General features: G+C 37.4%; 3 protein-coding genes across 5 annotated transcripts in view; all 3 read right to left on the bottom strand.

Moving 5' to 3' along the window:
* LOC107631694 lies at window positions 476-5,403 on the bottom strand. 2 transcript variants are annotated; one of them, XM_021119823.1, is made up of 16 exons: window positions 5,050-5,403; window positions 4,864-4,921; window positions 3,604-3,725; window positions 3,367-3,475; window positions 3,123-3,257; window positions 2,649-2,753; window positions 2,277-2,360; window positions 2,076-2,191; window positions 1,882-1,983; window positions 1,650-1,763; window positions 1,501-1,557; window positions 1,364-1,430; window positions 1,225-1,278; window positions 1,062-1,136; window positions 925-960; window positions 476-840 (listed from the first exon to the last, which is right to left on the bottom strand). In XM_021119823.1, exons 3-16 carry the CDS (start codon window positions 3,621-3,623, stop codon window positions 724-726), a joined length of 1,191 nt encoding a protein of 396 aa, XP_020975482.1. In that variant the 5' UTR covers window positions 3,624-3,725; window positions 4,864-4,921; window positions 5,050-5,403; the 3' UTR covers window positions 476-723. The 2 variants fall into 2 exon arrangements, with proteins under 2 accessions (XP_020975482.1, XP_016190702.1); XM_016335216.2 differs by lacking the exon at window positions 4,864-4,921.
* LOC107631695 (chloroplast sensor kinase, chloroplastic) lies at window positions 6,536-10,131 on the bottom strand. The gene is made up of 9 exons (XM_016335217.2): window positions 9,733-10,131; window positions 9,481-9,654; window positions 9,058-9,378; window positions 8,715-8,780; window positions 8,558-8,626; window positions 8,334-8,426; window positions 7,797-8,011; window positions 7,240-7,513; window positions 6,536-7,146 (listed from the first exon to the last, which is right to left on the bottom strand). Exons 1-9 carry the CDS (start codon window positions 10,129-10,131, stop codon window positions 6,892-6,894), a joined length of 1,866 nt encoding a protein of 621 aa, XP_016190703.1. The 3' UTR covers window positions 6,536-6,891.
* The window catches only part of LOC107631696 (GDSL esterase/lipase At3g26430), a 2,697-nt gene continuing 847 nt past the window's right edge, over window positions 10,250-12,099 (bottom strand). The window contains exons 1-4 of one of the 2 annotated variants that reach the window (XM_016335219.2): window positions 11,990-12,093; window positions 11,625-11,864; window positions 11,199-11,408; window positions 10,250-11,117 (exon numbers count right to left, since the gene is read on the bottom strand). In XM_016335219.2, coding sequence (XP_016190705.1) covers window positions 10,420-11,117; window positions 11,199-11,408; window positions 11,625-11,864; window positions 11,990-12,059 — 1,218 coding nt within the window. In that variant the 5' untranslated portion in view covers window positions 12,060-12,093 and the 3' untranslated portion in view covers window positions 10,250-10,419. Of the gene's footprint in view, window positions 11,118-11,198; window positions 11,409-11,624; window positions 11,865-11,989; window positions 12,094-12,099 lie in introns of those variants that run through there. The other variant, XM_016335220.2, reaches the window with a different exon arrangement.

Genomic DNA, 12,099 nt, shown 5'->3' with positions numbered 1-12,099 from the left:
TGAATATTTTTTTAAAAATATTTTTATGTAATTTTTTTAATTTTAAATTTATTTTTTAATTTCTATATGTATTTTCTTCAATTACACATGCTACTGAAACATAACACAGTCATGTAAATTTTAATCATGTAACTTTTACACAAAACATAATATAAAAACTTAATTTAATCTTTGTCTCTCAATTTTCTATCTCCCAATCTATTGTCTCTCTTCCAAATACAGTCCTAAAATTTAGGCGATATTACATTAAATCCAATTAAAAATAACATATTACATTGACGACACATTGTTCCAATGAAAGGTTTGATGAAATTAGTGGTTAACGTACGATTCCAACTATCGTAGTGCCCGTCATTGTCCACCACAACGTTTGTGATTATATTAGTTTGATTTTGGACCAATTCAATTTCGACCAAAGTTAAGCATATATTATTTCCAAGTGCCCCACGCGCAGATATTGAAAAGAACTTTATAAGAGTTAATCGAAAGCATAACTATTATTTACCTTCATGTATTCCTCTCGCTTTTAGCATTAGAACTCTACATTGAATTGGTTCATCCTTAGCTAGACTATAATCTATAAATTCTGATCCCAAGCATCTAGTGCCAAAAACTTAAAAACCAATTATATGAGAAGTGTTCAAAAATTAAAATAAAAATAAGAATGATATGATGATAATCGAAGTTGAATGGGGGCGATATACATTATAGTGTCCACTAGGCTTATGGAGTGGTGGAATTACTAAACATATCAACCCCAACAGCCTTGAAGTATTCGCTTTCTGCATTCGCCAACCGACTTTGGAACATCGTCCATTCCTTTTTACACCTGTCCCTCACCTGCCACCAACAAAACACATTAACTAACTAGGCTGATGTTATAGTATCAAAATCCATCCATTTTATGAAACATGAGTGACATACCCCCATCCATGGTGCTTTCCCATCTTTTGATTCTCCCTACCAACCAAACACAAACCAGAAAACAAATGAGCATCTTACAGCTGCAATTTGAAGAATTAAGATGAGCTTTATGACAAGAATCATGGAAAGGCACTTACTTGATTCCCTAGTGAGGGAACACTTTGATGTATAATCCACTGAGAATCAACAACTCCAATCTTCTCATGGGCAGGCTATATATCATATGGCCAGGATCTTAGTACATTAGTAATATATCAAAAGATTATTCAATGAGTTTCAGTAATGGGAGGATGGACTCACCTCAACACATCTTCTAAGGGCAAAATCGAGACCCCACCCATGGACCAAGTCATTCTGCATTGTAAAGATTTGGAATTATGCGCTATCAAGTGTTTAAAACAAATATTGAATAGCTTAGAAACAGAGTGAACATTCCTACCTGAATCATATGCCACACACAGCGCCATGCATCCCGTGAAAACACTGGAGCCATAATCTCAACAAACCTGCACGCATCAAACAATGAGGTACAGCTTGGAGGGAGCAGACAGCAGAGTGCGCGACAATAATACTTACGCTGCACAAGGAGGCAGATGAGGATCACTGCACCATCCTGGTTTCTCCTCTGTTTCTCTAATATAAATCAAATAAATAAACAGTTAAGACACATTCATATCTTTTTTACTTAGACACCCAAAGAAATGGCACAGGATTCTCATCATTACTTGTGAACTTCACGATCACCTCTTCTTTTCGTCATTTGCCATGTCAACCCTTTATTAGGTTCCAAACCAGGCTGTGATATCTCCAACCCGTGTTTTTTCACCAGTCTTATGTATCTGCGGTTAAATTGAAGATGCATATCAAACTTCATCAGTAAATCAAAATAAAAGTCACTCTCACTGTGTGTGTGTGTGTGAGAGAGAGAGAGAGAGAGAGATAAATCATAATACTCACTCTTCTGCATTAAAATGCTCAACGCCCAAGTCTTCATCCCATATAAAAATGTAATCATATGGTGCTACAATATCAGGATGCAGAAACCGCTTGGCATACCACCTAGGAGGGAAAACAGTATTAACGTTAAAAATCACAATGAAGAAAACTAAACCAAAACTTACAAGTAATGGGTTCTAAGTTATTTATCTTACCATTTGGTTTGCTTGCGGGCACTAACATGAATAGCTTTCTTTGACCATTCAAATTCATCCCATTCAGTTGTTCGACCATCATAATGAAATAGAAGTATCGTAAAATCATCTGAAAACTGTTCAAAGTGACAGATCTAGTTTAAAGACAAATTACACAAATATCTGCAGTGAGAGGACAGAAGAAAGGAAACAAGAGATAACCTTTTTAACAGCTGCATTAATATTCCATTTCTGATCATAACCAACAGTGAAGGTCACAAGGTACTTTGGCTTAGAAGTTAAATCCTGCAATTGGCAACTTAATCAGATCCGCTGTATAACCCATCACCAAGAAAACACAAAAGGCCCCAGCATTCGAAGACAATATTAGCCTAACAATATAAGAAGAAAACAGAACTAGAAGAAAAGTGCAAAATGGAAGCCACATAAGTTAATATGAAATTGGATTTGGTGTTTTAGAGCAAGTTTCCCTTATAAAAGTCAAGCAAATAATCTGGTGAAAGAACTTTACTACACATTATTTCCATGATAACAAAAATTAATATGTATCGCTTGGTTCACTTTTATACACACCTCACTGGGCAGACCCCACAATCTGCGGAAATACAAGTCTGACTCAGCCTCGATAATTGAAGGAGGTAATCTTTCAGCACCTCTGGGATTTGATGGAACCCAAATCTGCAGAGAAAGATGAAAATGAAAATATGCAACAATGATTATTTAACCTTGGAAAACAATTCTCCCCCAATATGAAAAAAAAAATACATGATCATGCTCAAAAGCATTAAAAAAAAGGAAGAAACACACTGAAGTCTGAAGATATAGATTGAAGGAAAACCTGCCATTTTTATCCATTATTCTGCTACATCATTTCCGATTACTTAATCTAGGATCCTACGTGCTACAACTCTTTTAGGCAAACTTCTAAAAACCATAAGGATTTTCATGCATAAATTAACTCTAATCAAGGGTTACTGCATTTCTTGGATCATTGCAAACCCAGTACCTTTAACATTCTTTCCAAATCTGATAAGGTGAGATGTGTACCTTCATTGTATCATTTAATAACTGATATTGTGATTTATTGTGATTACTCTTCATAAAAGACCGCACATTGCCACCTGTGTTCTCTTCAGCAAAAGGAACATCGATGGAGGGGAGCAAGCTTGATGGGAGATTCAACTGCAAGCGTTAAGCATTGTTAGTCCGAAAAGTCGTAATACATCAAATTATCAATAAAATTCACTCAGATACAATGTTTCTCAAAAAGACGAAGATACTCAATCTGCACCTTAGTTGACAATGCTGTAAATGATACTCCTATAAAGAAGCCAATAAATGTTCCAACAAAAGTTGTCACAATGAGTCTCATGCCTTCACTTGGTTTTCTATTTGTAGAACTGCAGTCAATAGTACGCAAATGTCATGTATAGATTTTTGACATTAGATACAAAAAATCCTTTAAAAAAAAGGAAGGGAAAGAAAAAAAAGACAAAATAGCAAAGTTAGTTATCTTCAAAGAAGAGACCTGCGAGAAGTGATCCCCATTATATCCAAGCTTTTCTGACTGTTTGCTTGTAAGAACTGAACATCTATCAAGTGGATTTATCCCCAGAAGAAGAAGCAAAGATGTGTTAAACAAAAAAAGCCCTGCAGAATGTACAAGGAAGTGCTAAACGTGTTAATAAGTGCAACCCACTATGGTTTAAAAGAACTAAAGGAGAAAATACACCAGTATGTGGGAAAAAGACCAAAAACAATACTCTCTGAATATCCCAGTTGGAAAACTACGACACCTTGGTGCACTAGAAGTCTAGAACACAGTGGTAATATTAGTAATCTGACTAGGTTGGGCTTCTAATATTTGTATTACACTAATACTTGACCTAGATTAGAAGTAGAAATAGGAATTAGTGCTTTGTAACCAACACATCATATCAATCAAACATCAATTAAGGAGCTTCTCATTTCCTCATTACTGTCTGAACCATAACTACAACATGTAATCACTGCACTGCCACTGCCATGCCACGGCCTGCCCTGCTACTATTATGCTGCAAGTTCCCAAAAGTTCCCTTAACTGTACTCCACTACCTTAGTGTCTGTCATGTGGTTCTTGTTTCCTCTTGGATGTTACAACTTCATCCACTGCAACAACTTACTTTCCTGCTACTTGTGGCTCTAAGGAGAAGTTTTTTCTCAACCCTCACATGAATTTGATCCAGCCACAACCAATCCCACCATCCACCTCGGATCATCCAGATGCCAATTTCTTACTCACTAGAGATTCCATGCACCCATTGATGGAAATCTTTGTAGCTGCTCCTTAGATTTTATCATCACCCATCCACCAGAATAGCATTTTAACTAAATTCCTAACTCAACATAGCTAAAGCCATCGGCAACTTCTTTTCTATATATCCCCATAATTCCAACTCAACTTAATCTCCTTAAAAGCTTCTATTATGAAAATATCCCGCTTCCACAGCCCAAATTATTGATACAAATAAACCACTACCAACTAAAAGCATGCGTCTTCTCCCCAGAACAGAATCACCCAGTAACTTACGCAACCATGTGGCACTTCCCTTAATTAAAGGAATCGTCATTGAAAGATTCAAATAAAATTAAAGATTAAACAAAGATTAAAAAAAAACTCAAATCCCCATAAACCTAGGAAACAAAAAACAAATTCCCACTTCCAACTAAAAAAAACGGCAAAAGTCAAGTTAGATTCAATCATTATAAGGTATAACAGATAACAATCCTAATATCTCGTAGAAAGAACCTTCGAGAACCTCTGGCCACAAAAAACAACACCCATACCGACCCTGCATATACTTCACCTTTGCAAAAAAAAAAAAACCGTTCTTGCAATGAGCAAAAATCAGAAACTGAATATCGAAGCATCTTCAACGAAAACAAGGATCAAACAGTTCATCTCAGTAAAATCAATCCAAAGAAGTGGTTATACCTGGGAATGAACGAGCCCTACAAGCACAGGAAGCAAGATCTGGCAGAATAAAGACGTTAACTTGTTTTAGTTGCTGCGTATGAGCAGAAAAAGAAAGAGCTGTGGGTACTGACAATGGAGGAACGAACGTGAAAGACAACGAATTAAAGAGGGAATTTACAGCTGAGGACACAGAAAAAATAAAGTAATTGAAGGGATTGGTGTCTTCTTGTCTATCACTCTCAGGTTTGGGTTTATATATATCACTGCCAAACGCATAAAACAGTTTAAAAATGAATCAGGGATTTTGTGTTGCGTTTTAAGATGCTGGATCACAATCCCTTTCTTCTAATTGTCACTAGTATAAAATAATAATGATAATTAATCATATAACTATCAAGTTATGCTCTGAAAAGGTTCCTTTTTTTTTGTTTTATAGGCAAAAGAATTTGAATTTGAATTTATAATTAAATTACCTGTTACTAATGTTGCAGCAGGTATTATTTTTAATGGAAAAGTCTCGTGAAGTAAGAAGATAATTTTTAGTTTAATTGATTTTCTTTTTATTAAGTAAAAGAGATTATTAAATATTTTTTATATTATTTAAAAGTGTATGGAAATAAAAAAGATTAGATAGGATGAGGTTGAGGTGGTTTTTCGTGTAATTGTCAAAGCAGGGATTTAGGTGGGAATGAATGTTAGCTGACTTCTCAATCTCAACCAATTCCTAATCCCTTTCTTCTTTTTTACGGCTCATCTTATGGTAGTGAAGTAAGTGCAGTTATATTAATATGGAAATAAATAATAATAGGAGAAACCCAAAAAAGAAAGGAAAAAGGAATCCTAGTTAACGGCATATTCTAACATTACATCAGTATTTAACCAGCATAGTAATTTGTTCATGATGAATGGTACTTGGTAAATTAATTATTTAGGACAAATAAGTTGTAGAAAATATGGGAAACCTGGTAGCGAGGTGCTTAAAATCAACGAGGTTTGTCACTTTGTCTAATATTAGGCGGCTAATCCATGAGTACCATGGACTGAAAATTGGTTGAAAAGTCGAATATTTTAAATGCCGACACTTCTTTCAAACATGACTATAATTACTTCGAATCGGAAAATACTTGGAAAAAAAATTATATAAAAAAACTTAATAGGAAAGAAATGTTTAGATTCAACTCAACTCATTCAAAATCAAGAAAGGAATTCTGTTTTTTTTTTTTTTCTGGGAAAAGTCTGATCAAGATTAAAAGAGGATGTTGGACTATGAATCCACTAGTTATAATAATAATAACCATAACAAAATGTTAATTAGTTTAACCATAACTAGTATATTAAATGCTATTAAATGCACAATTAATAATTTATTTATTTTTCATATTATAACCTACATGAACTGATATATATGTGTGTACTAAAAAATTGAAAAGCAAACTTTTATATATCCACGGAAAATCATTATTTCATTTAATTATTAGCTAATTTCTCTTGAACACAGGAGGGCTGCTGTCAAATTCCTCATCATTCTTCAGACAAGTTCATCTATTCTTTAAATCCGATACAAATGCTGAAGCGTTAGGCGCATGGTCTCAAACCACAATCAGTGTTTTTTTTTTCTATTATGCAATACATTGTTTATTGTGTACATGGCTAACAGTAAAGTCACAACGAACTGAACTATGTACCACAACGATGTTTACGAGCTATACACAGGACCAAATACACATCACTGATTCATTTAAGAACTATCAATATATATGTACCACCCCTTATTTTCTTACTGTCATTCATTCCACTTTGTGAAGCATGATCCTGATGCTGAATCTTTTCGAATGCATTCTGTGGAACTTCAGATAGAGGCTATACCTCTTGGGATGCAAGGCTCAAATCAGAGCTTTCAATTGCAGAGGGAAGCCAGAGTTCTACACGAGTTCCACCAGCACCAAGAGGAGCATCTTTGGTCCGAGGTGATATAACACGCACCACACATCCATAGCTCTCTAGTATCTCACGGGCAACACTCAGCCCAGCAACAAAGTTCCATGTCATGTTGTCTTCAATCATGTCTTCGGCCATGAGTTCTTGTCCATACGGTGTGAGTGAGCGCCTTTGTGTCTACAGAAAAGAGATCGCAACCAACAAGAAATGTTTGAATAGAACTAGAAGCCAGTATAAATGGACTCAAAATGAAGAGATTCAGTAGTTTACCATGTAGTGCATATCAGGCCCATCATCATCAATGAATACAAGGGCACCTCCTGCCGGTGCAGCAGTAGACACGATTTCAACCTTTCCCCCGACATGTGTGCGTAATAAAGCACCTTCGATAAGATTGCTGAAAGCCTGGCGTAAAGCAGGTTCTTCTACAGCAGCTAGCAAATGTGATGAGAGCTCATTTAGTTCTACTACACGTTTTTGATTCTGGGCTAGAGGTTTCACAGCATCAACCAGGTCTGCCAATACTTCAGAAACACTGCATGGTCTTCCTGACATAACAGAAAACCGTAAGCAAAAGAAAAACAGAAACCAATTGTAAAAAGGAGAGAAATAAATATCTAAAGGCCAAAAACAGAATACCAAAAGAAATAAGGAAGTTAAATTAAATATACAAGATATTATTGATGGGTTTTATTTCCATCTTGAAGGGGATATACACCAAATGGACCAAAAAGAAAAAATTATACACAGGAAGAGAACATAACATCATCAAAAGAAGTGAAGAACCACGTGCATTATTAAATTAATAATCAACCAACTAAACCTACCTGATTCCTGGTTGTAATGGAGCTAGAGCCAAAGGTGGAAGGGGCATCTCTATATCATGGGCAGTAGCTAAAGAATGCGACTCATTATTCATTTTATTTGTAGACCCATCCCTTGGAAAACTATTTAATAATTGAGATTTTGACGACTCAGCAAGTATGTGAGTTGAACCATTCATTTTCTTGATTGCTTCTTCATTGTATCGAACTATATTAGCCTGCAAATTGGACAAAAATCTTCATTCAGCACAATATATACATATAAAGAAATTCCAAATAAGGAAAGAATCATTTTAAAGGGCATACATGATCAAACTCTAAGTCAAAATCTCAATCTAGGGGAAGGCTCGTGTTCTTGTAGATCAATTGAGCATTAAATTATGTTTAACCAGTCTTGGATCCTTTGTTGTGAGAAATAATACAAGAAAGCATAAGGCTTTGATAAAAGATAGAGGAAGAGACAGTAAAATTGTCAAGTTTGAAGATATCCCAAGCTAAATTAACAGGTTATCAGCATATAGAAATTACAGAGAGAAGTACCTTTGTCAAATAGACAGCTTCTTGGAGTTGCTCCAAAACATCTCTTAGTCGATCACCTTGCACCAGGATATCCTCAACAATGTCATATGAAATCTGCCAAATTACTGATTTAAAAGATAGTTTTCTTTCATAGAACAGATTTCAGCATACTATTGGCATCCTATAACCATGCTTAGATAGGACGTGTAACGTTTCCATCAACTATAATTAGAGAAAGTACAAACCTGACTTTTCTTTGTTTGAGTAGACAGGATTTTACTTAAGGTTTGAATGCTCAATAGAGGACCACGAATCTGTTTAGAAATTTAGTGGAAGAAATGTTAGTACAGGCCAAAATAGGAAGAAAATAATGATAAAGTAACAATCAATAATAACTCATACTTGCTCGACCAGGTCACCCATCCTAACATTATTTTGCCATGTTGATTGCTGAAGTAACATTGCTTTCTGTAAAAGGAACAAAAAGTTGTACAGTAATGCAGAAATCAATCAGAGGCAGTTACACTGCATGCCTAACGCTAAGAGTCAGTCTCACTCAATAAAGTAATTGATGAACGATTTTAAACTTAATTAAAAAATCGTATTTTCAAGTAGCATATGTTTAGCGAATTGGAATAAGGTAACTCCAGCAGTGTACAAGCAATTTAAGAACATCCTAGCATTTCATATTCAAATAGTAATGAGCTAGAGTCATGTTCAAAAGAGCAAGATACAGTATGCAAACCTGATCCATTACATACGCCATGGCCAGAGATTGTGAAATGTTGATGGCATTCGATCGTTGTTCGGGAGTGAAGTTGTACATACCAACCGGCTCATCCTGGACTCGAAGAGTTTGAATTTCCCACGACTTCTTGTCTATATCCAAAAAAGGAGGCAAAGAATAAGCTTCCTCAACAGACATTCGGCTATCGCGAGCACCACTCTGAGGCTGATCACTCCTTTCCACCTCCAACACAGGAAGCTCGGCAACCAAGAAACCAACAACAAACGGATGTTTCACCATGGGAAGAACCACAGCATTACATTCCGGAACAAATTTAACCTACAATTAAATAACATTCACGCACATACAACAATGAAGAGCACCCTAATAATAATAATGAATAGAAGCAGAGTGAATGATAATGAGTATAAGGCAAGAAACCTGCAAGTTGGAAAGTGCAGCCTCGGTGGCGCGCAAGCCGGCAGGGATGTTGAAATGACCAACAAGAATGACAACGGCGCCGTCTTCCTCAGGCTGAGGATCTCCAGGGTAGAGAGCAACCCTCCGTAGCTCCAACTGATCCATCACATAACTTCCAGCTGGCCTTACATAAACCTAAACAAACGCATTATCATTCAGCAATCTCTTCCAACATTGAATCCGAAAGTGAATATAGCAAATGGGAGAACGAACCGAGAGAACAGCTTCGGGGACGATCCTGCGGAAGAGGTGGAGCTGCTGAAGGCAGAGCCTCTGGAAGTCGGGGCTGGGGAGGAGGAGTCCGCTTCGGTTGTCCTTGTCGAGTCGCTGAGCGAACTCAACGGGCGAGGTGGAAGCCTTGCGGATAGCGGCGGAGATGGCGGCGGCGGAAGCAACGGTGGCGGGGGAGTCATGGGAGTCGTGGACGGTGTTGGGATTAAGAGTGGTATGGAGGAAGCAGCAGGAGGGTTTAGCGAGGGAAGTGGAGGAAGGAAAGAACACAGAATTGCGAAATAATCGGCTACGGTTACTGTTACTGTTATTGCAGTTACAGTTACAGAGGGAGGATAGCGTGGTAGTTAAAGAAGATGTGGCTATGGCAGAGACTGGCATTTGGATTTTGATTAGGGTGCTCCTTGCTACTTCTCCTAAGCTTTTTTGTGTTTTGCAGATGCAGTTTCCGTTGCTGATTGTTATAACCACACAACACTTGATATTATTTATGGTTCTAGATAAGCAAGCAAAATAAACTTCATTTATGAGCCACTTGTGGCCACAAAAGTTACAATTTGGTACGGTTTGTCAGCACTTGCCAATTCTTATCGAAGTTTCTCCTTTTAACATATCATATCATCCCATGAAAGCTACGTCCATGGTAATGATTAGTACACAATAATAAGATCAAAATTCACAAGCCATATTTAAAGGCAGGGGTGGATCTGAAAAGGATCCATTGGCAATTTGTTGGAAGATCCAGTAATTGGCAGCTTCAGTGTAATGGATCCCATCCCAAATAATTCTGACACTTGGATCTTTGCAGGACTTGGCGATCAGCACCTTCTTTCCATTCTCGACCTTGGTGGCGCCACATCTTGCAGCGTTATTGTAGTTGTACTTCCCTCCCTGCCCACAGCATGCTATCACCCCATCCTTGAAACCGTATTTTTGGGCATTGCTTATGAGACTGTACTTCACTCTGTACACGTCAACATAGGTGATTGCTGCCTCGGGCAGCTGCTTCCTCAGCTGCATAACCGTGTCTTTCAATTTGCGGTTAAAATACTGTGCAACCTGGTTGAAGGGTTTGGCGCATCCAGATTTGTCTATTTGATCTGAACTCATTGGATAGCGATCGAGCATGTAAGGTAGGCATCCGAGTGGGCCTGTGTTGTGGATCCAAAACGACCTTCCACCTTCCTCATACACATTCCTTATGACATTGGAGAACTGGGTCAAAACATCAGGTACATATGCCTTCACTTGCTCTGAGGTCATATTTAGCTTGTAGCCAGCAGTGATATCATTTTGGCCAATGTCAAAGGTGTATAAAGCCTCAGAAAAGTACTCCTCCTTGGGCAACAATTCCCTAAACACGCTTCCTATATTTATTGCATAACATGAGTCAGATTACAATACATGGTTCCCTTAATAAACTAACCACTTTAATGTTTGCAAATCACCTCGCTTGCGAGCCAGTTTGGATCTTGCTTTGAAATCAGAGAGCTGCACAGACTGAACATCAAGGGAGATGGGGCTATATCCACTCTGAAACAACGTGGTATTCTGATGTCTGACAGTGGATCCGGCGGTTGCGAAATTCACTCCGTGAGTGAAGTTTGAGCCGACAGAGTCCAGGTAAGCACTCAGATAAGGCAAATCAAAGCTTTGAGCTGGAGAAATATGGAATAAAACAGCACAGATTCTGATTAACATGGTCGTACATAAACAAACAAAAGATAAGATTGTCAGATCTAGATCAGACAACTGTAATCTAGTAAAACATCCATATCCTCTTATTATTTCACAGAGGCAACACAAATAAGAGAAAAAAGGAAAAAGAAAAGAAAACATCACTGATTAGTGTAATTAATGAGAATGGTAGTTACCTATGAAATCAATGATGAGGCGACCGTCGGAGAAGCGTCCGGCAGGGGAGTGGAAAAAAGTGATTCCATTGGGGGGCGGAGCAGGCCCAAAAGCTGCTGTGAGGCCACCCGTGTCTGAATTGGAGTCCCCTAAGTTGAATATGGCCGGAAAACTGCACTCTCTACCATCCACAACTGCAATAACGAGCGTCGTTGATATTGCAATCCATGACAAAATATCTCCCCATTTCTTCTCTCCCACTGGATCCATATCATAACGGTGAGCTCCAATTTCAAATGTAAAAACTACAATTATTCACACACTGGGCTGTGTTGACTTCATCAATTATTTAGTCAAACAAAAACACACACACAGAGGTCCATACCCTTGATTGTCTTCACATGTTTGATCATTAAAACATATTCCCGACGGTCATTGGAACATTTATTTATCATCTGCTCTTTTTTTTTTTTTTTAATAAAAAAAAAAGTTGGC

Source organism: Arachis ipaensis, chromosome B03 (genome assembly GCF_000816755.2).
Source record: "Arachis ipaensis cultivar K30076 chromosome B03, Araip1.1, whole genome shotgun sequence".
NCBI classification, from domain to species: Eukaryota; Viridiplantae; Streptophyta; class Magnoliopsida; order Fabales; family Fabaceae; genus Arachis; species Arachis ipaensis.
This window is presented reverse-complemented; position numbering and strand designations above follow the sequence as displayed.